This window comes from Lepidochelys kempii, chromosome 2 (assembly GCF_965140285.1).
Source record: "Lepidochelys kempii isolate rLepKem1 chromosome 2, rLepKem1.hap1, whole genome shotgun sequence".
In the NCBI taxonomy this organism is placed as follows: Eukaryota; Metazoa; Chordata; order Testudines; family Cheloniidae; genus Lepidochelys; species Lepidochelys kempii.
The window spans coordinates 230,601,910-230,626,116 of NC_136381.1; the positions used below are offsets into that span (position 1 = coordinate 230,601,910).

Below are 24,207 nucleotides of genomic sequence, written 5' to 3' on the forward strand. Positions count from 1 at the left end.
GGTTGGTGGTGGGATGGAAATTGTTGAAATCATGGTGGAATTCCTCAAGGGCTTCTTTTCCATGGGTCCAGATGATGAAGATGTCATCAATATAGCGCAAGTAGAGTAGGGGCTTTAGGGGACGAGAGCTGAGGAAGCGTTGTTCTAAATCAGCCATAAAAATGTTGGCATACTGTGGGGCCATGCGGGTACCCATAGCAGTGCCGCTGATCTGAAGGTATACATTGTCCCCAAATGTGAAATAGTTATGGGTAAGGACAAAGTCACAAAGTTCAGCCACCAGGTTAGCCGTGACATTATCGGGGATAGTGTTCTTGACGGCTTGTAGTCCATCTTTGTGTGGAATGTTGGTGTAGAGGGCTTCTACATCCATAGTAGCCAGGATGGTGTTATCAGGAAGATCACCGATGGATTGAAGTTTCCTCAGGAAGTCAGTGGTGTCTCGAAGGTAGCTGGGAGTGCTGGTAGCGTAGGGCCTGAGGAGGGAGTCTACATAGCCAGACAATCCTGCTGTCAGGGTGCCAATGCCTGAGATGATGGGGCGCCCAGGATTTCCAGGTTTATGGATCTTGGGTAGTAGATAGAATATCCCAGGTCGGGGTTCCAGGGGTGTGTCTGTGCGGATTTGATCTTGTGCTTTTTCAGGAAGTTTCTTGAGCAAATGCTGTAGTTGCTTTTGGTAACTCTCAGTGGGATCATAGGGTAATGGCTTGTAGAAACTCGTGTTGGAGAGCTGCCGAGCAGCCTCTTGTTCATATTCCGACCTATTCATGATGACAACAGCACCTCCTTTGTCAGCCTTTTTGATTATGATGTCAGAGTTGTTTCTGAGGCTGTGGATGGCATTGCGTTCCGCATGGCTGAGGTTATGGGGCAAGTGATGCTGCTTTTCCACAATTTCAGCCCGTGCACGTCGGCGGAAGCACTCTATGTAGAAGTCCAGTCTGCTGTTTCGACCTTCAGGAGGAGTCCATCTAGAATCCCTCTTTCTGTAGTGTTGGCAGGGAGACCTCTGTGGATTAGTATGTTGTTCAGAGGTATTTTGGAAATATTCCTTGAGACGGAGACGTCGAAAATAGGATTCTAGGTCACCACAGAACTGTATCATGTTCGTGGGGGTGGAGGGGCAGAAGGAGAGGCCCCGAGATAGAACAGCTGCTTCTGCTGGGCTGAGAGTATAGTTGGATAGGTTAACAATATTGCTAGGTGGGGTGAGGGAACCATTGCTGTGGCCCCTTGTAGCATGTAGTAGTTTAGAAAGTTTAGTGTCTTTTTTCTTTTGTAGAGAAGCAAAGTGTGCGTTGTAAATGGCTTGTCTAGTTTTAGTAAAATCCAGCCACGAGGAAGTTTGTGTGGAAGGTTGGTTCTTTATGAGAGTATCCATTTTTGAGAGCTCATTCTTAATCTTTCCCTGTTTGCTGTAGAGGATCTTGATCAGGTGATTCCGCAGTTTCTTTGAGAGCGTGAGGCACAAGCTGTCAGCATAGTCTGTGTGGTATGTAGATTGTAATGGATTTTTGACCTTCAGTCCTTTTGGTACGATGTCCATCTGTTTGCATTTGGAAAGGAAGATGATGTCTGTCTGTATCTGTACAAGTTTCTTCATGCAAAACCTTGATCTATGCAGGAAATAGCCCGACTTGATTATGTAAAGAGTTGTCACTTTGGATGGGCTAGCACCAGCAGGAGAGTGAATTTGTGTGGGGGGGTGGAGGGTGAGAAAACCTGGATTTGTGCTGGAAATGGCCCACCTGTTGATCACTTTAGATAAGCTATTACCAGCAGGACAGTGGGGTGGGAGGAGGTATTGTTTCATGATTTCTGTGTGTATATAAAGTCTGCTGCAGTTTCCACGGTAAACATCTGATGAAGTGAGCTGTAGCTCACGAAAGCTCATGCTCAAATAAATTGGTTAGTCTCTAAGGTGCCACAAGTACTCCTTTTCTTTTTAATAAATATTTGTGCTCACTAATAACTTTCGGAAACAGGGTCTTTAGGGCTGAAATTTTCCATGCTTGGTCTCTGCCCAAAGGTGTTTTTTTGTTTTTTTTAAAGATTGAGTATTTTTGAGAATAAGGAAAATGTGACCTTATTACTTTTTTGGTAAAATATCTCTGAGGCCCTCAAAGACAAATACTGCATGGACTTGCTCTGGAGGAAATGGCCAGGTTTCAGTGAATTAGAGGTGTTTGAAAATTGCCCACTGAATGTATGCAGCAGAGTTGTGTTTGTTTATTAAGTGTGCACCTTAAGAAAAATGTGTTGTACACGCATGTGTAATTAAATTAGGTTAAACATTAAATCTGCATCATTCCCAGAAATCGTAATCTTCCCCTTCTTCCTGAAGTTCTGGTACTCTGGGTAGCTCCAATTCTAAAAGATTGCTGAGAAGGCTTCTGAGATTCAGGCCTGTGGAGGCTGGAAACCTTGTAATTGAGTTGTTCTAAGGGTATATCTACAATTGGGAGATGTCATTGTAGCCTGTTCAGATCTAACTAGATAAAATCTAGCTTGAGTAACAATGGCATTGAAGCCTGGGCAGCTTCCCTCAGTCCCAGGGTTCAGAACTGAAGCTTTGTTCTGTGACGCTCCTAAGCTCTGCAAGACAAGAGCTTTTGGAAGATTTTAACCATAAACAAAAATTCCTTTGATTTTCAAATGCATTTTCTTTCCTATCCCCCTGTAGTAATTGTCTTGTAGAAAAGTAGTTGCCAATAGGGCAGAGCATATTAATGCACCTAAATTTTTTTAAAAACACTTCTTAACGTGTCAAACATATTTTTTGGAAAAAAATAAGTAGTAACATCCGGTATGATTTAATTTTCTCCCTGTTACCTCAAGTCAATACTTGCTGTGCCCCAGTTCAGGGTGCTTTTTTAAACAGAACATATGATACTAAAAAGATTATTCTTTCCTGTATTCATAAAACATCTTGGACACGGTCTTGTTTTAGATACTGATATTAAAATTTGTCAATTTCCAGGAAAATGTATATTGCAACATATATTTTTGTTTCTAGTGTGTCAGGCTAATTTGAAACAAAGCATTTTATATTATCTGCAGGCTACCAGCTCCAATTCAGGAAAAAGTGGAACTGGCTACTGACCTACTGACACTTAACATATACTCTCCTTTGTCTTCAGTGTTGTTTATTGTAATGCTTTTCTCTGATTCGCACACTAAAGTTTTCTGAGCTCTTCTGAGATAGGAAAAGGAAAAGACCCCTTTCTCTCAACTGTTTCACAGCTTACAAATGGAGAGCCTCTGATTTATGCTGCAGGAATTTCAGCTCTTTTCCCATGATCAGCAAACATACAAGTTTCAACTCTTTGAGGCAAGAATTTTAGCACAGTCTAAGGCTCGTATTTTATTACTGAAAAGAAGATTCAGAGTGAGAAAATTAGAAGAAGTTAGGAGATGTAGGCCATTAGGCTCTGTTCTGTCCCATCATCCAGAGGCATTGTCTTGATTTGGAAAAGTGGTCGAGTTGATTCTCGCTTTGCTAACCCGTTCTGGTTAAGCCCTACCTAAGCCCAACCTTTTCCCTCATGTAGATGCAAGCTAACTCCTCAGCATGTTTTTAGCTGGTCATGTTCAAGCCTAGACAGGGGCTTTACACTGCCTGAGTAATTGGCTAAGAGTCTGGCCTATTATATGTAATGAGTAGTTCAGTCAATTCTACTGTCCTGGCTTAGCTATGGACTATATATATTAATACACCTGTGATCCTCAGATCATTTTATATCTGCCCACTAGTGGTGTTTGTACACTTAGTCTCCATAATTTATTCTATGTTTCATTTGGGTCACTCATAGAAACCAACAATAACATACCTATCTTATCTCTACAGTTAAAGGCATTGACACACTGTGGTATACAGATCCATTGACAGGAGTCCACTACCAGATAAACTCCCAATCAGCCCTAATGTGGCACCAGGCAAGGAAAAGCTGTCAGCAACAGAATGCAGAATTATTAAGTATCACAGAGTTGCATGAGCAAACATACCTGGCAGGTAGAGTAATAAAATGCAAATGCAGCAGTTTTTTTTATTCTGTACATTTTAACTATTACACTTATATCGCACATTATATCTTTAAAGTACTTTATGCATGTTAATTCATCTCATCATACTGTGAGGTAAGTAAGAAAATATTCTGAGCATGTTACAATAGCCAGATGACAAACTTGCCTGGGCTGTAAGTGTCTTCCATTTTTTAAGCTTAGAAAAAGGATTATTTTTTCTAATAACTGTATCTAATATTATTTATTGCGTATTTTCCATTAAGTTTTTATTTTTGAGTTAAAAATCCTGTCGAACACAGAAATCATGGCATAGGTAGGACCTCCATGGTTTCCTGACACATTAAGTTCTTGATTTATTGAACCTCGTCAGATTTCTTTTAGATTACCAGAATATGAACAAAAACAACAGGGAGTCCGGTGGCACTTTAAAGACTAACAGATTTATTTGGGCATAAGCCTATGTTGATAAAAAACCCACTTCTTCAGATGCATGGAGTGAAAATTACAGAAGCAGGCATTATTATACTGACGCATGAAGAGAAGGGAGTTACCTCACAAGTGGAGAACCAGTGTTGACAGGGCCAATTCGATCAGGGTGGATGTAGTCCACTTCCAATAATTGATGAGGTGTCAATTCCAGGAGAGGCAAACCTGCTTTTGTAGTGAGCCAGCCACTACCAGTCCCTGTTCAAGCCCAAATGATTTTTATCCACAAAAGCTTATGTCCAAATAAATCTTTTAGTCTTTAAGATGCCACCGGACTCCCTGTTGTGTTCGTGGATGCAGACTAACATGGCTACCCCCGCTTAGTTGCGAATAGGAATAGTCTTGCATCGTATCATCTAGCACAGGGGTTCTCAAACTTAATTGCTCTGCAACCCTCTTCTGACAACAAAAATGACTACCCAACCCCAAGAGGAGGGAACAAAGCCTGAGCCCACCCAAACCCTGCTGCCCTGGGTCAGGGGGGCCAAAGCTGAAGTCCAAGGGCTTCAGCCCAGGGTTGGGGGCTTGTAACCTGAGCTTCAGCCCTAGGCTGTGGGGCTCGGGCATTGGCTTCAGCCTCAGCCCCCGGCAAGTTTAATGCCAACCCTGGCAACCCCATTAGAACAGGGTTGCTACCCATTTTGGGGTCCCGACCCACAGTTTGAAAAGTGCTGATCTAGCACATATTTAAATGGCATGATTGAGAGCATCAAAGGCATTTTGTTCTAGATATTCTATCACCATGATGCTATACTGTTAGTAAAGCAGAAGTAAGTGACCCATATCAGTGCAATGTTTTTTCCGAGACCAATGAAGCCCTATGCTAAAATTTGACATTCAGTAGTCAGTCAAGTAACCTTCCAAAGCCTCAAAGTAAGAGGTAAACTATAGAATAATAGGCTCTAAACTTGCTAATGCTTACACGTGTGAGTAGTCCCATTGACTTCAATGGGACTACTTTTACTGGAAGTTACTTATGTGTATAAGTGTTTCCAGGGTTGTGACCATAATCTGGAAATTGATGATGGTGATACGGACTTGATTAGTAGCAGGAAAATGTTTGTAGACCTGAAAGCAGGTGAAACAGAAGAAGGTGCAAGTCTAACTAAAAGAAAAAGAGACAGGGATTATTTTTAATGTCTCTTGATAAAATAGGAATAGTATTTTTGCATGCTACAATATCTTGTACATTTTAAGCTCTTTAAATATTTATAGTAATGTATTCCTGGTTTTCAATGATGCAGGTTGTGCAAGTGGATGAGTTAATATTTGGTGGTAGAATATTCACTTTTGCATTTCTGACCTATTGTGATTTAAACCATGCAACCCTAATGGAATATGAACATAAATTTTGCATTTTATAGTGTCAAGAGTAAAGTGGTTAGTCTTACCTTCGTGTGCATGTGTTTCTAGCAGGCACACTTAAAAAGGTCATTCAGTTTTAGATGCATTACTCATTCTAGCAAAATTCCCGGTACTTAAAATTGGGCATACTGCTGGAACCAGTAATACCTTTACTACTAAAATGAACTGTAAGTGTCTCCACTGCTTAAACTTCCCATACTGCCAAATAATTTGAAATAAAACTCACTTAATCCGTACAAATTCTGAGTACTCATGCTTTGTGCAGGGTGCTAAGCGTTGAATGAGAGTGGATGGTGTTCAAGTCCTCAAGAGACAGGCTGGCTTGAAGCTGCAACAGAGCCCTTCTGCAGCCACTACCCAGTAGACTGGAATAGCATCTGCCATTGTTTTGCACCCCCATGGTGATCTTTTCTGTCTTTCTCTTGGTTATCTAGGATTAACTAGGACTTTGAGTTCTTCTCTCTGGTTTGGTCTTAACAGTTTGAATTTCAACAGTGGATGGCAATGGAGTGGTGGTAGCCCTTTCAGATACTTAAACTGGGTTCCAGGTAAGTATAAATAGGTTTGGTAATCAATTTTAGAGGCAAAATTTTGCTCTTAGGTCAATGTAGTGGATTTCAGCTCCAGTATTCTACTCTTCCTATGTACATGGAACTTGTTTAACTTGTGTTAAAAGGAGATGAATGAGGACGTACAACAGAACTCATCTCGTGTTTCTCAAGAACAGAATTCTGCACTTAATAATTCAAAAATAAAAAATAGAAATCATAGCTTCTAAACCCAGAAAAATGTTTGAAAGCTCTATGGTATTTATATTTTGTTCACATGGCATCTAAATTTCCCATATGTCATATCCTATTTCTTGCCTTAGATATAATTAGCAAACTGCTGGTTCTTCATAGAAAACTTTGAACTGTGTTCTTGTTAGAGATGATGTTACTTGTACATTTGTCCTTCTTTTTAAAATATTTGGGACATTTCCATGACCACAGAACTTTCTTTTTTAAGCATAAATATGTTCCAGTGCAGTTAAATACACGAATCAATAGGATATGAATCACTTTATTTTAAGCAGCACAAAAATATTAAGTTCACTGGGTGAAATTCTATAGCATGTGTTATGCAGGAGGTCAGATATGTACAATAGTGGAGAAAGGAATAAATACTACCAGCCAGTGCAAGTACCTCCCTGCTAGTTATATCTAGTACAGGGGCTCCACAGGGTGCAATATACTGAGGGCACCACAGAAAGAATCTACATGCCAGCCCCACATAGGTTGGTGGAAGGCTTTCATTGCTTGAGATGGAGGTGTACCAGCGAAGGGGACTGCTCATGGTCGTAAGACTTACATCCACTATATGTGTTTGTAGGATCAGTAGCAGCCTGGCCAAAATAAAATAAAATTAGATAATGAAAAAAACTCAGACTTATGTGGTAAGATGCCAACACATGGAGCTAGCCTGTGCCATTCACAGGAATATGCAGGGTAAGAACCAGTTTTCAGTTGAATTTTCTCATTTATTAAATCAACTTGCTGATTTTTATTTTATTTTTTATTTTTGATAATGACACCCACATCCTAGGGGAATGTGCATCATATAAATGAAAATACTACTAATAAAGTAATTACTGTGATAATAAAATAGCAGCAATAACATAAAACAATTTCAGTTGAGCATTCTTGCACATTAAAAAGTATTGCTTTGCTGTGATATATGAATTATATTCGTATCTACTTGTGTAGATCCTACACCTTTGGTGTTCAAAGGCTGAAGAGAAAAACAGGATTCGTGTAATAATATTAAAGCGGATTCAGGAAAACTTCTAATTTACTGTAGTGATTTAATCATTATACAGGAGTTTACTACTTTTCTCCTATAGGGTCCCCCCCGCCCCCTCCCCCCTTCCTGGAAGTTCCTTGTTAGCTTCTAGCACAAATATCCTGTTATTGTCATTTGTTTGGACAAGCTGGCAAGCAACTTTTCAGATTGTCATCCGTTTTTGCAGTCAGCTAATTAATTACCTACCAAGTCTTTAATGTGAAAGTCAAACCATGGACTTGGCCAGTCCACTGCATCTCATTGAACTGGTCCTTTTCCTGGGCCTGGTAGACTGCCTCTTGTGCTCCAGAGTCTATGCATTCTTCTTTTGAAAAGGAAAAAAACAAGTGCCTAACCCTTGCAGTTGTAAAGAAAATCTTCAGAATCTAAACTGGTTAATAATCAGAGTGTGTAGACACCCTGGAAGAATAGCTTTGAGAGGTGTGAACAACCCCATTCATCTCAATCAACTGTTTACTCTGAATTCTAATTATTATCTAAATGTCTGCATTGCTAATTATTTCATTGCTGATCAAAGCAGACAAGAGAAAAAGTTGTTGGCATGATGGGGAAATGATTCTACATGTGTGTATTTTAGTCTGATCCCTGCGGATTCATGTTGGTAAAACAGTATGGGAATGAAATGACAAAAAATTACAGAGTAAGGGCCACAAAAATGTTTTCTTTAGATAGTGATGTGCTTATATGAAAGTTCTCTGGTTTTGTATCTATTTCTCATCAAAGGAAGTCCCGCTCCAGAGCCTGGGAAAATCTGTGCAGCTTTGAATCCTGGAAAAGGTGCTAAATGGGAAAACCGGGAATGTGATCAGAAACTTGGCTACATTTGTAAAAGAGGAAATGCCACTTTAGAGTCTTTCATTATTCCTTCAGGTAGGCTGGTTGATAAAATAAATCAATAATGGCAATTATTTTAAATGTGATGTAATTAGAGTCTGAAAAGATGAGGAAAGAGTAAGAGTGGCCTCAGGACTCTGCAGCTGATCGTGTAAAGGAAGATTTCACCTTTGAGTGAGTGGGATTCCACCCCTCCTCCCACGGCAGTCCTGTCCCACCCACTCCCCACACAATTTGCCTTCTCCTTTGGCCTAAATCCCTGGACTAGCAGAAAGTGGCTGAGTTCCCTTTTCCATGTGCAAACAGAAGGGCCCCTCTGTGCACAGTTCCTGGGGGAATGATGTGGCCCAGAGATGTCGTTGTCAGTACCTGAAACAGGTTAAAGTATTTATTTTGAAAAAGGACAATGGAATTGTCTAAAACCTCACATTTTCATTTGCTGAAGAGAATCTGTTGCTACGTGTTATCACATTTGATACCTTGTAAAATAAAACTAAATACACTTAAAATGCTACAGCAACACAACTGCCGTGCTGCAGCTGCACCTCTGTAGTGCTTCAGCAAAAATACTATCTATGCCTATGAGAGGGGATTCTACATTCACTGTAATTAATCCACCTCCCCAAGAGGCGGTAGGTAGGTTGACGCTGTACACTGCGGCTAGGTCAGCCTAGCTATGTGTCTCAGGGGTATGGATTTTTCAAACCCCTTTGAGACGTGGCTATGTCAATGTAGGTTCCCAGTGTAGACCAGCCCTAACTTGCCAAGGCATTTTGGTATCGGGTGGCAATGGAATTTTTTAGAGAGAGTATTTTAAGAAGTATTTGTTTCTTAGAAAGAAGCATGCATATAGATCTAGAACCAGTTGAATGTATGTAGTGAAAACACAAGGCAGCACTGGGCAGGAAAATACCACCTAGCTTTAAAGCTATTCCTTTAAAATCTCTCTTTGTGCCATCTCCATATTTTGTCACTGTTTCTGTTCCCCCCATTATCCCCCCTCTCTTTCCAGAAAAATGCCTAGATGTCTCCTTAAATCCATATGGTTTTGTTTTCAGTGGCCTTTACTGCTAACCTTTTGACCAAAATGGTCTGCCTGAATTTCCAAACCTTTAATAGGTTCCAGTCCTGCAATCTACATATACAAAACAATATGCCTGCATACGCAGGGGTGGTAGGTTTGTAGAATTTTTGGTGGTGCCCAGAACAGGTCCGGGTCCAGGTCCTGCCCACCCCCCACACCTACCTAAGGCTCTGGGAGGGAGTTTGGGTGTGAGAGGGGGTTTGGGATGCAGGCTCTGGGACGGTGCTTGGGTGCTGGGTGCAGGCTCTGTGCTGGGGCAGGGGGTTTGGGGTGCAGGCTCTGGGAGGGAGTTTGGGTGCTGGATGTGGGCTCTGGTCTGGGACGGGGTTGGGGTGCAGGAGTGGGTGCGGGGCATGGGGCATGTGCCTCCTCCCCGCCTCCCTCCGCAGGTGCAGCAGCTGTCTCAGCCTGCCCCCAGCTCCGCTCCCTTGTAGCCAGCAGCGGCTGGCAAGGGAGTGCAGTGCGGAGCTGCAGGGGCAGGCAGGGATGTTCGGGGGAGGCGTGTGGGGGCAGCAGGCGAGGCCGGGGGTCGCTACGGGGGAGGTGCGTGGGGGCGGCAGGCAGGGCCGGGGGAGGTGCGCAGGGGAGAGACCGGGCCCCTGGGCCCTGAATTTGCTGGAGCCCGTGCACCACCGGTCCATATAACTCACTGCCCCTGTGCATACGAACAACAGACATCAGGCCCTCAGCTTCCAAATCTTTTGATGATCTAACCTTTTTTTTTTTTAGTCCCTCTCCCACTTCGCCAATGTGTGGTCAGTGTATATTCATATGGAACACTGAACAATTCTTTAATGCGGGCTTTAATTAAATTATGCCTTCTAAAATGCTCCATCCCTAAGGTTGTATCTACACTACAAGCATGGTGGCAGCACAACTGCAGCTAGGCCACTGTAGTGTAGACGCTACAGCAACAGAAGGTAGGTGATACCCCTCATTATAGTTTGTCCACCCCCTCGCAGGAGGTAGCTTGGTTGACAGAAGAATTCTTCTGTTGACTGAATGGTGTCTACACTGGGGTTTAGGTCGGCGTAACGACATCTCTCAGGGATGTCTCTTGAGCCTTGAGAAATGTAGCGAGTTTGATAAAGTATTTGGTGCAGACAAGGCCTAAAGCACTTAAGAATGTACTTAAATTACATGGAAATTAGTGGGACTTAAACACATGTTTAAAGTTGCTTTCCTGCAACTATTGTTTTCCTGAATTGGGACTTAGTGTTACTATCACTCTACTGCCTAGTTTAACTTGTATTCTTTTTTTTAATAATGGTGACATATCTGCTAGTGATCAGTCTTGAGAAAACAAAGAACTTCTGAAAGTAGAATACTAATTGATCATCAGAAATAAACTGTCCATGAAATACTGACTCGCACTGCATCTATTTTCCTGGTGAAGGAGCTGCCACTTCATTTCTTATGCTTCAGATTTAGCATCACCATCTCAGTGTAGCAGTAATGTGGAGGAGTAAAAGAAGGGAGACAAAAGTTCCTGACCACAAAGGAATCCCTGAGTAAATGCGATGACAGCAGCAATATGGTGCTGGCAGAGATGCACACAGTAAAGCAATTTACTAAATGTCCATTGGGAGTAAGAATCATGGAAGGAAGCAGGGTGTGATCTTCCAAAGCGCTGTGTATCCTCAACTCCCTTTGATGTAAAGGGTAGTTGGTGGCACTCGGTGCCTTCCAGGACCCAGTCCCCAGAGAAGGAAGGAAAAAAGTGGCCTAGGTCCCAATCCAACGGTGCACTTAAGCACATATTTGACATTAAGCGTGTTGGTTAAAGTCAATGCTGGAGATTATGGGTTGCATCTAGCCAAGCTGTGTATATGGGTTATGGGAGAGCAGAGTGCTCATTACATGACAGTCTATAACTAAGTGCAATCCAAATGATAGTACTGCAAACTGCCCAAACAATTTCAAGTACCCGTGTAGCCCTTTACTTTTGTAGAGGAAGAGGATTTTCATGAACTCAAGGAATATGCTGGTCTAATGCTGCAAAAATCTGTTTTTCCACTAGAGGACCACAGCAATCTAGAACAATAAATAAATAAAAATGGGTGTGGCAAAGTTTGAGGGCTTCAAAGCATTTGGGATGACAGACTTTGCATCCTGACACTGATACGTGGATCAGCAGGAGACTATTAATTCCATGTTCATGTAATTTTCCTCTCCCTTTTTTTTGTACTGGTCTGAAATCTTTCATTGTCATTTTTCCTTCAGAGACTAATGTGCCTATTAAATGCCCTGCTCAGTGGATGTCATATGCAGGCCATTGTTACATAATTCAAAGAGACACCAAAATATGGAAAGATGCCTTAACTTCGTGTAGAAAGGAGGATGGCGATCTGGCTAGTATCCACAATGTTGAAGAGTACAGCTTTATTGTCTCGCAGCTTGGGTACAGTGAGTATTTCTACAGAGCCCTGCCAATATGTATATTGAAAAATGAACAATCTTCTAGTAATGCCCTAAGTACACTAGGTGCACTTCAGAAGTTCCAAAAGCTTGAAAGAATCAACTTGTACCAGAGAGATTCCTTATCTTTAAAAGGGGGAAATCCAACAAAACCAGTAGAATCTTTCAGAACGGTAGAACTTTCCATGTGTGTCTGATGCTGTGTTGCCGAAGAATGACAGCATTGCACCTTATGCGGGGTGGGAAGGACATTGTCCGGCTTGCTGGGGGAGAGGGAATAGCGCTTTAGGGGTGGGAAAGAGGCTCAGAGGCTGCTGCAAAAGGGGAGGGGTCAGTGTGGTGATGCTGACTCATCCCCCAGCAACCCGAAGGCCTGGGGAGTTGAAAAGGGACTAGCCCAGTGGGAGAAGCCTTTTTCCATGCACCAAGTAGAGCAGCACCCTCCCTTCCTCCCCTTGTAGGTGGCAAAATACCAGGTTTGGTCTGGACTTACTGTGGGTGTCTGTGTGCAATATCCTTTCATGGGGGGCTCAGAAGAAATTTTTCTCTCACCACCAGTTTGGCCTATGTGGAGTGGGGTTTTGTTCGCCTTCCCCAAAGCAGGTTCAGGGAGGGCTTTGTTATGGTGAGCAGGGACGAGAGTTGCAACTGATTATGTGTGTGTTGGGGTGTCCAGTGCAAGTAATCCATAGGGAAGGGATACAGTGACCCATAGGTGATGGGCATAAGAAGCCATGGGAGGCTAAGCCTCCCCAGACAGCTGGCCTGTCGCCTCTGGAGTGCGCCGTCACTGAAAGGGTGCCCTGGCTGGGGCCCCACTGGCGCTCCGCCCCGAGGCCCTGCCTTCCCTCTGCCTCTTCCTATCCCTGCTCTGCCCACAGGGAGGCCTCTGGGAGGGGGCGAAGAAGCATGAACGGTGGGTTGGGAGGGCTTGGTGTTAGGGGGCTGAGCGGGGCCACAGGTGGAATGTGGGCACGACTTTGGGGGAAGGAGGCTGAGCAGCAGTGGGCCTTGAGGCAGGGCCACAGTCCGGGCGCACCCAGCCCCCTCAAATGGAGGAGTCATGCACTACCCATGCAATGACCCAATAAATGGTTTGATAAAGGACTTAGGTGTTGGTTATAGGAGCAAAAGGCGGGGTGGTGTTCGGGGCTCCTTTGACTGGCACAGCAGGGAGCCAACCCCCTTTCCATATAGCCCACCGTAACCCTCCTTTGAGGCAGGGGTGATGGTAAGGTCCCAGCTGGGGGACTTGGATGAAAAAAGTTCAGATTCTGTTCTCATTTATTTGCAAGGTGTAATTCAGGGAAACTGTGAAGTCAGTAGGGGTATTCCAGATTTAGGCTGGTGTTAGTGAGAGCAGAATTTTTGTCCCAGAATTTTGCTTTTACCTGTTGTTTAAAGGAAGAGAATGTGTTTCAGAAATTTATCCTGTGCAAAAATGGATGAAAAGTTGTTTAAGTTAAATCTCAGAATGTTGGAAGCAAAATATAAAAGTATAATTATTATAGATAACAAAATTTTAGTTCAGACGCTGTGATAAAGTGTTTGCAGTGTGTAGTCTACATCAGACTCAACATCTTATTCCCCAGTCCCTTCCTGCCCTCTTCCCTCCACCCAGAGTTGATGCAAATAACTTCCATCTTTCTAGAGACTGAGATCTTTACTATCAATGTATAGGAGTAGGTCAGAGGAAGCAATGTCTGTTGATTAATGTGGACAGGACTGGAAGTCAGAAGATCTGGGGTCTGCTACCAGATCTGCCATGTGTTCACTGTGCATCCTGGGGAAAGTTATTTAATTTCTGTCTGCCTCCATTTTCTCATTTGTAATATAGGGATGTTTTATCGATCTGTCTATGCATGGCACTTCAAATGCACCTGTCACAATAGTATTTCGGCAACTACCATGGGATTCTAAGCAGAATCATTTGTTTTTGGTTCATGAATAGATGTTTGATTTTTCTCCTCTCACTCCTGGGCGATGTTCTTCTGAAATGTGACAGGTGTTCAATCTTCCTTTTAAGAGTGTGTGTGTGTGTCTTCCCTCCTGCTGGGGAATTAGATCTTCTCAAGGAAGTATGACTTGCATTCAGATCTAAAGGAAGATAGAAAAGAGGCTCATTTTCATCTTTGATGGGGACAAAACTGATATATTCCTGACAAACATTTAGATTTAGTTAAATAAGCATTTTCCAACAGAAAACTGTTCCACTGTAAAATTTTAGCCTGGGATCAGAAATCTATGCTGCCCTCTGTTACTACCTTAATAGTTTTTTCTTTTGGCAGTAATGTCACTAGGGGTATGTCTACACTAGCAAGTTTCTGCGGAACAAGTTATACCACTTCTATTAAAGCGCTGGAATTAAACCGCTGTTGCGTGTCCACACTGTGCTCCTTGTGACAGTGGAGTGCATCTACATTAGCAGCTCTTGCAAAGGCAAAGAGAGAAGTGCACTGTGGTATCTATCCCACTGTGCAAGTGGCTGCAGGGTGTTTTGGGAAAGTGTTTCGGGAAAGTGTTTCGCAGTGCCTCATGGGGCAGGCACAAAGTCACATGATGCAGGTTTCCCAATCCTATTGTTCCATGGGCATCCTACTACATTGCCATTTTTCAATTGGGGGGGGCAGACTGTGTGACTGGGAGTGTGTGTGTGTATGGAGTTGGGGAGAGACGGTGTGTTTTGGGGGACAGAGAGTGTGTCAGCATGATGTCTTGTAAGTTCAGACAGTGGCAGGAAGCACCCAGTCCAAAGGCAGGGGGAGGGGGAAACTCGGACATCAGCCCCTGCCTCCGTCCCCAGCTCTTTGCACAGCAATCTCTCTTTCTCTCTCTCTCTCTCTCTCACACACCTGACTCTGTGTTCAACAGCACAAACATTCCACATGAATGGTTTGTTTTGTGTCCCAGAGCAGATTAGCACAGCATGCAAGGGCTATCAGAAATGGAGCTTTGAAAGGGGAGGAGCACATGTCTCCAGGGCAGCCGAGTTCAAAACAGTGAGCAGAGCAACCACTTGAGGGATTATGGGACACTTCTGGAGACCAATTAATTGCTTTCTGTGCTGTAATGTATTTACACCGCCAGTACAGCGCTGGAGCCTGTGCGCTTTAAGGCTTATGACTCTCATCGAGGTGGTTTTTTGGTCTCTACGAGAGTCATGAGCCTTAAAGCACAGTCTATGTATATGACAGGTCACAACAAGTGGATACAACAGACGGGGAGCACAAGGTAACAGTGAGAAATTTATGATTCGCATACTAAGCAGTGGTCACACAGCACATCAGACATCTAACCATGGTCATGTATTTTGTAGGCATCATAGCTGAGTTGAGTTATAGGAGAGATCTGAAGGAGAATAATGTGGTGGCTTTGTGGAATTTTATAGCTACTCCCCACACATAAACGGGAGCATGGGGAAAAATATTAAGGTGTTTGTGGGAAAAATGGACTGATAGGTGATAGACTGGCATGATTGTTGGAGTGAAGACGGGTCAATGGCTCTATATCACACAAGAGATGACAGATAGGGTCTGGATAAGATGTGAAGGACTTAAGAAATGAAGACAAATAGTTTTCCTTGGTGTGGAGGCATGTGAAGAGGGGGAAATCTAAACAGCTCCTACTGCACATTGTAGTTGGGAGAGTAATAAAGTATTCTCAAGAATAGGAACGACCTGCGGTATGTTGGGAAACGTGACAAGTATTTAGATTGTCAACATTACAAGATAATGTATAATTTTTTTTTAAACAATGAGAATGAGGACAATTCTGCTTTGCTCATTGTTTGTACTGAAGAGTAGCAACATAAGGAAAGTATGTACCTTGTTTTAAAAAGGCCATTTTTAGAAATTCATGAAAGGCTATTTAGGTTGCAGCAATTTACAAGAAATCTGAACCTGGAAAGCTGAGCTAAAAATAATTAGGAGTCTGGTAGCACCTTAAAGACTAACAGATTTATTTGAGCATAAGCTTTTATGGATTAAATTGTTAGTCTTTAAGGTGCCATCAGACTCCTTGTTGTTTTGGTGGCTACAGACTAACACGGCTACCCCCGATACTAAAAATAATTGTTTTAATAATAATACAGTTTAGATAAATTAGCATTTTGGAGGAAATCTGAGACCCAGCTGTTGAAGTCAGGTTATCTCCCCACTTTGGGGCATGACCTTTCCTGATAACAAAAGTAGACATATGAGGAACTGCCAGCATGGTTTCTAAAGCAGAGACTTACTTCCAGAAGCTGTTTCTTAACCTTCCTGTAAGCGGGGGAAAGTCCCGCTATTGTGGGGAACTTTCCTGGCTTCTGCACTACTTCGGTGAAGTGGGCTAGTGAAAGGATCTGAATCCTCGCTCCCACTTCCTTTACCCAGTGGCCTCCCTGCCTTTGAGGACTCCCCTTCCACTCTCCTGTCTGGCAAAGTCCTCATAACCCCAACAAGGCTGGGTCCAGAATTCCTGGGGGCCTTGACCCCCAACCGTGCTGTGGTCACCTAAGACAGGGGATAGGGTGTCCCCACTCCGGGGTACTCTCTCTGCACTGGGCACTTCTCTGACCCACTGACCATTACATACAAGTTAAAGCAAATGCAAATTATTTAATCAACAATTAATTTTAAAAAAGAATAAGGAAACATGGGAAAGGTTAAAGGAAACACATCACCCCGCTCTGTGGCAGGGAACATCACAAACAGTGTCTCTGGAATGTCAGGGCAGTTCACAGTCTGTTCCTTGTAAGTCCCAGGCCCCCTGCTCAGGCCCTGGCTGTGCTGCAGGGATGCTGTGGGTTGGACACTTGCTCTGGCGGTGGCCACACGCTCTCAGGCTCTAAGTGGTAGGACCCTTCTTCCCAGTGTCACCCCCGCCCCATCGGGGTTATGATCCAAGCCTGGCCTGCAGAGCCTCTTGGCTGAGGCGTCTCCCTGTGCTGGGCTCGCTGCCCAGGGTCCCCCTCCCTCTCCCCACTGCTCACTGCACCCAGGCCCTGACTGCTCCAGCCCCAGCTCCACCACTCTGTCTCTGCACTGCTGCTGCTGCTCTGCCTCCAGCTCCCTGGGCTGCTTCTTTGGCCCCTCTGGCTCTGGTTGCTACAGCTCTGCTCCCAGGACAGCTCTGCTCTGCAGGCTGCTTCTGTGACTCTGCTCCCAGCACTGACCTGCTTCCTGGGCTGCTTTTCTGGCCCCTCTGGCTCTGATCACTGCAGCTCTGCTCCCAGGACAGGGTCTGCTCTCTCTGGGCTGCTTTTCTGGTCCCTCTGGATCTGATCGCTGCACCTCTGCTCCCAGGACAGGGTCTGCTCTCTCTGGGCTGCTTTTCTGGTCCCTCTGGATCTGGCACAGCTCCGCCCCCCAGCTTACCTTGGACCCCTGCTTTCTCCTTAGCTCGGCCCCACTCTGTCTGACCCAGGCAAATCCAGCTCACACGGAGGACGGGATCTCCCTGTCCTCCTGACTCCCTGATTAGTCCACTGGCCCTGTCATTCAGGCTGACCTGGAGCATTGGCCTCTCCCCATTGTTCCTGGCGGCTGTCAGTCTCAGGGTCCTGATTTTCCATTGACCCTTCCCCCTTTTTAGTACTGGGAGCTAGCAACTAAAACACCCCAACTGAATGTTAGTAAGGGGGTAACATGGGCATAAATTCCTCACTCCAAAATGGAACTGAAAGTTCATACTGTATAGAATGATTATTAGCAAATCTCCTAATTTGATTTTTAGAGCCAGGGGATGAGCTGTGGATTGGACTGAATGATCGTAAAGTTCAGATGTATTTTGAATGGAGTGATGGAACTCCTGTGACATACACCAAGTGGCTACGTGGCGAACCAACCCATGCGAACAACAAGCAAGAAGATTGTGTTGTCATGAAAGGACAGGTAAAGTAATCCAGTTATCTGTTTCTTGTCAGCCTGTTTTTCTTTTGATCCATTTTTCTGTCCAAGAGCATGGGAATTGGGGGTAATATTATATGAACTAACTTTTGTTGTTCCAAAGGTTTTTTGAGTTACTTTTAGAGGAATCTAGTCAGTGTTTAAATGTGCTATGAAGTTGTTTTCATTAGTTTCATAATAAATGGGCAAGAGAGGCCATACAATGACTTTTCGCAAAGCTTAACTCCTTGTGTTGCTATGGCACTCTGAATCCACTACTCTGAAGGTCTCCTGTGAATTTGGGCTTCAGAAGAATACACCTACCTATTCCATGAGACACATGAACATGTGTGACTGTGGCTTCCAGGAGAATGGGGGATGGGGGGTGGGGAATTAGTTTAAGACTTGGGAATTTTTCTGCTTTGACTGGGCAGAGGCTGTATAACTTAACAAATTGCACAGATTTATGAACTTCACTAAGAAAATATATTAAGGAGAATTCCTGTTAATAAAAGAGCCCAGATTTTCTGGAAAAAACATTTGGATCCCAGACCTTGGGTTTATGTGGGCTAGATATTTTGCATGAATTTATTATAAATTCTCTGTTGGGTGTGTCCTGTTCATTATATATGCAAGAAAAGGGATTATTCAGTGTATTAAGACAAACTGTTGCAGAGAAATCATGTAACTACTATTGTCAGGCTGCTTTGATTAGGGCTACTTGTTAGCACTACTCCCAGAAAAATGAGGTACAGTGACAAATATGATAGGCAAATAGAAGGAGCTTAGATAAAAGAGATAGTCATGCAGGGCACAGCTATATGACACCAGCAAAAAAAAAAAAAAATTGCCAGATCTATGATGGTGTGAAATATTTGTACTTACCACCCACTGCAGGTTCACCTATTTATCAAGGCAAAAATAGTTTTCAATAGCAAAACCTTCTTTTCATTTAGCAAAATATCTCACCATTGGTGAGGGAGCTAAAGGTGAAAGAGGAGAAATAAATATACAATACAAATCATCTTTTCAGCTAAAGGTGAAAGAGGAGAAATAAATATACAATACAAATAATCTTTTCAGCTGTCCTGAAAGCCACACAAGGCTTATATATGGCAGACCACTTAGGCCTAGAGCTAAAGAAATATGAAGGAAACCTCAGCGCTTGCTTCTAGTTTTGACAGGTTTTGTGCTAGAGGATCTTAGTACTGGAATACATTTATACATTTAAAAAACTCCTACGTCATTTTTTTTAGGTTTTTAAGTCTGTCTCTGGGGAAACAAACAAGTGAAATTTTGTATGTATTTTCATATATGCCTTTGACAGCATTGTCAAAGGAATACTATACTTTTTTTTTTAACCTCTCACGTCAGTCTACATCCTGAAAACAGATGCAGTTTAGTGAGACAAACACATTTCATGGCAGAGATCCAACATTTCAATAGGAGCATACCTAAGCACTGTCATCCTGGCAACAGTATGATCACCTCTGTTGCTTAGGGAATTAATATTTCGATGTTTGCTTATGAAGCCCCTACATTTAAAAAGGCTATGATGGTAAAACCAAACTCTAAAGTTCATAAATTAGCAAAAAGGATTTTGTTTATTCAATTTATATTTGGTCAACACTATCAGTGACAGATGTTTCTAAATGAGACAGTGGTGTGTAATGGGTGTGTGTGTAAATATGTATGCAGTGGGTACATCTCATCCAAAGTATTTAACACAAATGAAATAAATATATGTATAATATCATTTGAATGACTACTTTTATTTCTTACTTGTCATATTATATGTATATACACTCACCAAAAAAGGACCATGTTAAAAAGAGTTGGTCATGTAATTACTTACATTAAATTCAGTAGTCAAAACTGGCTACCCAAGATTCATTTACTCATACTGTAGATGGAATAACTTAAAATAAATCACAGATCTAAGTTTTCCCCTTTCATAGCACTACAAAAATAAATATCCATGAACGTTGTTAATATTAAAGAACTAATGAAATTTTTTTTTGAAAGAGTATAAGGCCCACTTGATGGATAAGTTTCTCTCCTTATGCCATTTTCAGGATGGATACTGGGCAGATCATGCTTGTGAAAAGAAACTTGCATACATCTGTAAAAGGAAACCTTTGGCAGAAGCTAGTGGGGAAGAGGAGATCATTGATCCAGGATGTCAAAGAGTAAGTGCAAAATAAGTTCTGTGAATTGAATAAGCATGGAACAATCGAGACATTAAATACAAACCAGATTACTGTGAGGATAAGGGTGGACAGCCAAAAGTTGGTCTGTGTTGGCTTTACTGGTGCATGTGGCCTCCACAGTCTTCATAATGTGTAGGACGTATGGCATACGTGGAAGAGTAAATAGATCTAGCTTCCAGCTGCCCTTTGGCCCATGCTTCACACTTCTGTTTTAAGTACCTCAAACCTATAGTTCCTGAAGAAGATTATCACTTTCCTGCCCTGGAATCAAGTTCTCCTTGCAGGATTATTGAGTTGAAGTAATGCTACCCTGAGGCTGGGGAGAAGGCGTGAGCACAGGCATATCAGAAGCATTTTTAAAAACTCATTTTATGTGACATTTTGTTTCATGAAACACTATGTTATAAAGGGATGTTGACCCTAGTTAAAAATAGATATAAATAGATTTATCAACAATTTTGTGGAGCCTACACGTGACTCAGAGATTAAAGTATCTGGCTTTGTTATAGTCAAAGTAGCTTTATGAGTCTACCATTTTTCATTAATGTGTATCTTATAGTTGATATAATACACTTTTATATATGTGTATTATACATTTAACATCCAAGTCCTTCTGGGTCTTGTGTGCTACTGAAGACCCACAATGCTTTTGCGTTGAACTAGATCCAAATTTCTGATAGAATATTCCACTTTGCTTCTCCAGTCTGTACATATAACTGAGGCAGTTTTACTGTTGGATAAGCGGACAAAGAAAAGATAACCCAAAGCTCTGCACTGGCTCAGTTTTTATTTATTTATTTTTTTTAATGTCCTTTAGGAAAGAGATATCGCTGCAGGAAAACTGAGTCAGCACCTCGCTGCTGAATAAACACTCCCATGTTCTACTTATTTCAAGGAAATATTTTGCTAACTTATTTTCTATCTCCGCTTGTTGTTCACATTGTGACCCCTTCATTCTTATTGTTTGTTAGTTGTCCCATGGTCTAACAGTAACTTTGTGTTCTAAAAACAGAGACTAGAAATGAGTATTACATCACACTTTGCCAACAAGCTTGTGTGATTGCCTCATATTTATTTTGACAGGGATGGAAAAGACATGGCTTTCATTGTTACATGATTGCAAGTACGTTTGCATCATTTTATGAAGCAAATCAAACGTGTGGAAGGAACCAGGCTTACCTAGCTACTGTTGAAAACAGGTATGGAAAAGGCCGCTGTTCTGATGGCTTACAGAACCTTAGAAAGCTCAAAATCCTAAAACAGTCTAGATCATCAGAATAAAATTCCCAATGTTGAGCAAAGTCAGAGACGGGCTTGAGGCAGAAAATTAGAATGGGATATCGAACCTCTCAAAACCTGTGTGTAGGTGTGTGGGTGCCCAAATCCAAGGGTGTGGATCAGCCCACTGTAGAGATGGGTGACTGCCATGAAATTTGAATTCACCATTATATTGGCCCTGGAGAGCAAATTAATCGCTCATTTACATCTGTGCAAACCTATTCCTGTCAGTGAGGTTGCCACAGGTGTGAGTGACTGGAAATTAGTAAACAATTCTGTTGCTGATGTGCACGCACAAAAATAGAACTCCATTTGCTCTGTCTGAGTCGTGTTGGCTCTGCAGAGCTTACAAGACTAAAAAGCTGAAAAAAACCTATTTTTGTTGCCAAATGAATAGCTAGGGCTCTGAATCCCACACAGGAAGCAGATCTGAGTGAGAAGGGGCTATTTTTATCTAGTTACCTTTTCTGGAGTAGAGCTGCTCTTTTAAAAAAAGTCATATGAGCATTTTCCGGCTATGGCCGAAAGGACAGGAGACATTTGATATGGTTTTAATTAGGCCACAACTTTATTGTTAGATTTTTGGGGCTACCTGGCAGATAAGTGTATAGGGCAGGTAACCCCATGTTCATTCAGGAATTATCCAGGGGGCTCCCCCTCTTTTTCCATGCAGGTCGCCCAGCTAATTCATTGCCAGGACCTTACCATCCACCCCCCGCCTTGTAGAAGGATTAAGGTGGGCTATAAGAAATGGGGGTTAGCTCCCTGCCATACCAGACATACCTTTCCAACAACCCTTTCCCCCCTCCCATTTCATTCCTTTAATGAACACCTCATTTTTAAGCCCTTTTCCAAACCATTTATCTGGTCACTCTATACTTTCTGCCACAAGGCGGTGCCAGCAATTAGCTTGGCTGCTTTCCCCCCAAACCCAGTTGGGTTCCCAGACATCTCCTAATACCCCCTTTTATATCGGCCAGAACAAATCTGCAGCAAAGGCTGGTAGGGGAACCCCACCATCCCTGAATAATTCTGGTGCCCTAGGTTGTGAAATTGCCAAGCTTCTTATGACCCCAAGGAATATGGCCATCACCCTGTTCACGTCCTCCTTGCCTTGTCCACCTACATGGTGTTCCGACTCTCTGCCAGACCCTGCGTTAATGCATGTCCAACCATACATTTTTTATTTTCTCCTGGAGAAACTGAAGGATCAGCCTCAAGTCCCTTTTTGGGCATCAATTCAAACCATTTCCACATCCCAAATAGTGGCATCCAAGGCGTGCCATTGTTATATAGGTGACCGCTGATGGGTCCCCACAGCGATCAGCAGTGGCATCAGCTGGTCCAATAACATGCTCCTCCTCCTATGCCAACTCAGGCTCGCCCCGTCACTGGGATCCAGTTGCAAACTCTCAGGGCTACTAGGATGTCTGTTTATGCATATAGAAAACAATCCTGTGTCCATTTGGAATGAAATTACAACACATTAATATTGATTCACCACCTGAGGTCGCACACATGTTTTGTACGCTTCCGAATGCCAATGCTCTATTGTCCAAATTGCCTCTTCCCCCATATTGTATTGCTGCTGTTTTGGCCCTGATTCTGGATGAGTGGGAACCAAATTCCATGGGGCAGAACCAGGCTTACTGCCTTCCCAGACAATAACAGATTCTCCCCAGCCTCCTTGATCAGTAGTTGACTGTTGCAAGTTTAATACACTGGCAGGGACAAGCAGGGATATGTCACACAGTTCCAAGTTCCCTCCTGCAGAGCCCCTACAGAACCCAGGAACTAGCTCGCTGATCCCGAAAGCACCAAAAGTTGCTATCAAGAATGCTTCTTTGAACAAGACTGCCTAGATCCGTGAGAACGTTAACTGTGGCAGAACGATGGGACTCCTCCCTGGGGCCACTGGAATGTGACCACCGCACCAGAAACCTTTGAGTTAAAACCGCTACGTGGATATGGATAACCATTTAGTCCACTGACGAACGTAACAGCTGGGAGGCTATTCAAGATTGTTGAGGACACTGGTTGACAGGTAGCCAGCGACACCATGTACCGCAGCACTTGCTCCTCTGTAATGGGCCATTTGTTTACTGGCTTCCCCACCCCTGTAATTGCATGAATTCATTAAAACTTGTCTCATAGCTCTGCCATATGAGTGCAGCCAGCTGATCTCCACACTACTCTGATAACCATCCTACCCCAAGGTTCCATAGCGTTAGCAGCATCCACTCAGGTTCCTGGCTGGCTCCTGGTGCCAGCTCCCACAACCGGAGCATCTGAAAATAAGGCAAGGTGTCTGCTATGCGAGTATCAACCCCAGAAATGGTGATAATGTAATCAATATTCTCCTGGAGCATATTTGAGGACCATCAATTCAACCCATTCCCTCTGGGGTAAAAACCTGCAAGGGCTATACAGGCCGTTGCGTGAATGGCCCTGCCACGCTGCCCTCAATTCGTTCCTGTGGAATCATTTTCTTTACAACATAGCCCATCCACACCCATTACTTCAAAAAAACATTTTTTCGTTTGTTTGATATCAAATTGCTCCTAGTCTCCATAAAGAGGATCCTAAAATATGAGCAAACTAACCCCATGTAGAGTTGATTTCTATCTGAAAGTCATAGAATCATAGAATATCAGGGTTCGAAGGGACCTCAGGAGGTCATCTAGTCCAACCCCCTGCTCAAAGGAGGACCCAATCCCCAACTAAATCATCCCAGCCAGGGCTTTGTCAAGCCTGACCTTAAAAACAGCAAAGGAAGGAGATTTCACCACCTCCCTAG

The 24,207-nt window shown here is 43.1% G+C and overlaps 1 protein-coding gene across 1 annotated transcript in view; it reads left to right on the plus strand.

The window, feature by feature from the left end:
* LOC140907675 (macrophage mannose receptor 1) overlaps window positions 1-24,207 on the plus strand; it is a 96,511-nt gene that overhangs the window by 13,788 nt on the left and 58,516 nt on the right. The window contains exons 4-10 of the mRNA XM_073334148.1: window positions 3,851-4,015; window positions 6,312-6,425; window positions 8,443-8,589; window positions 11,861-12,043; window positions 17,771-17,928; window positions 19,998-20,111; window positions 21,216-21,331. Coding sequence (XP_073190249.1) covers window positions 3,851-4,015; window positions 6,312-6,425; window positions 8,443-8,589; window positions 11,861-12,043; window positions 17,771-17,928; window positions 19,998-20,111; window positions 21,216-21,331 — 997 coding nt within the window. The remainder of the gene's footprint in view (window positions 1-3,850; window positions 4,016-6,311; window positions 6,426-8,442; window positions 8,590-11,860; window positions 12,044-17,770; window positions 17,929-19,997; window positions 20,112-21,215; window positions 21,332-24,207) is intronic.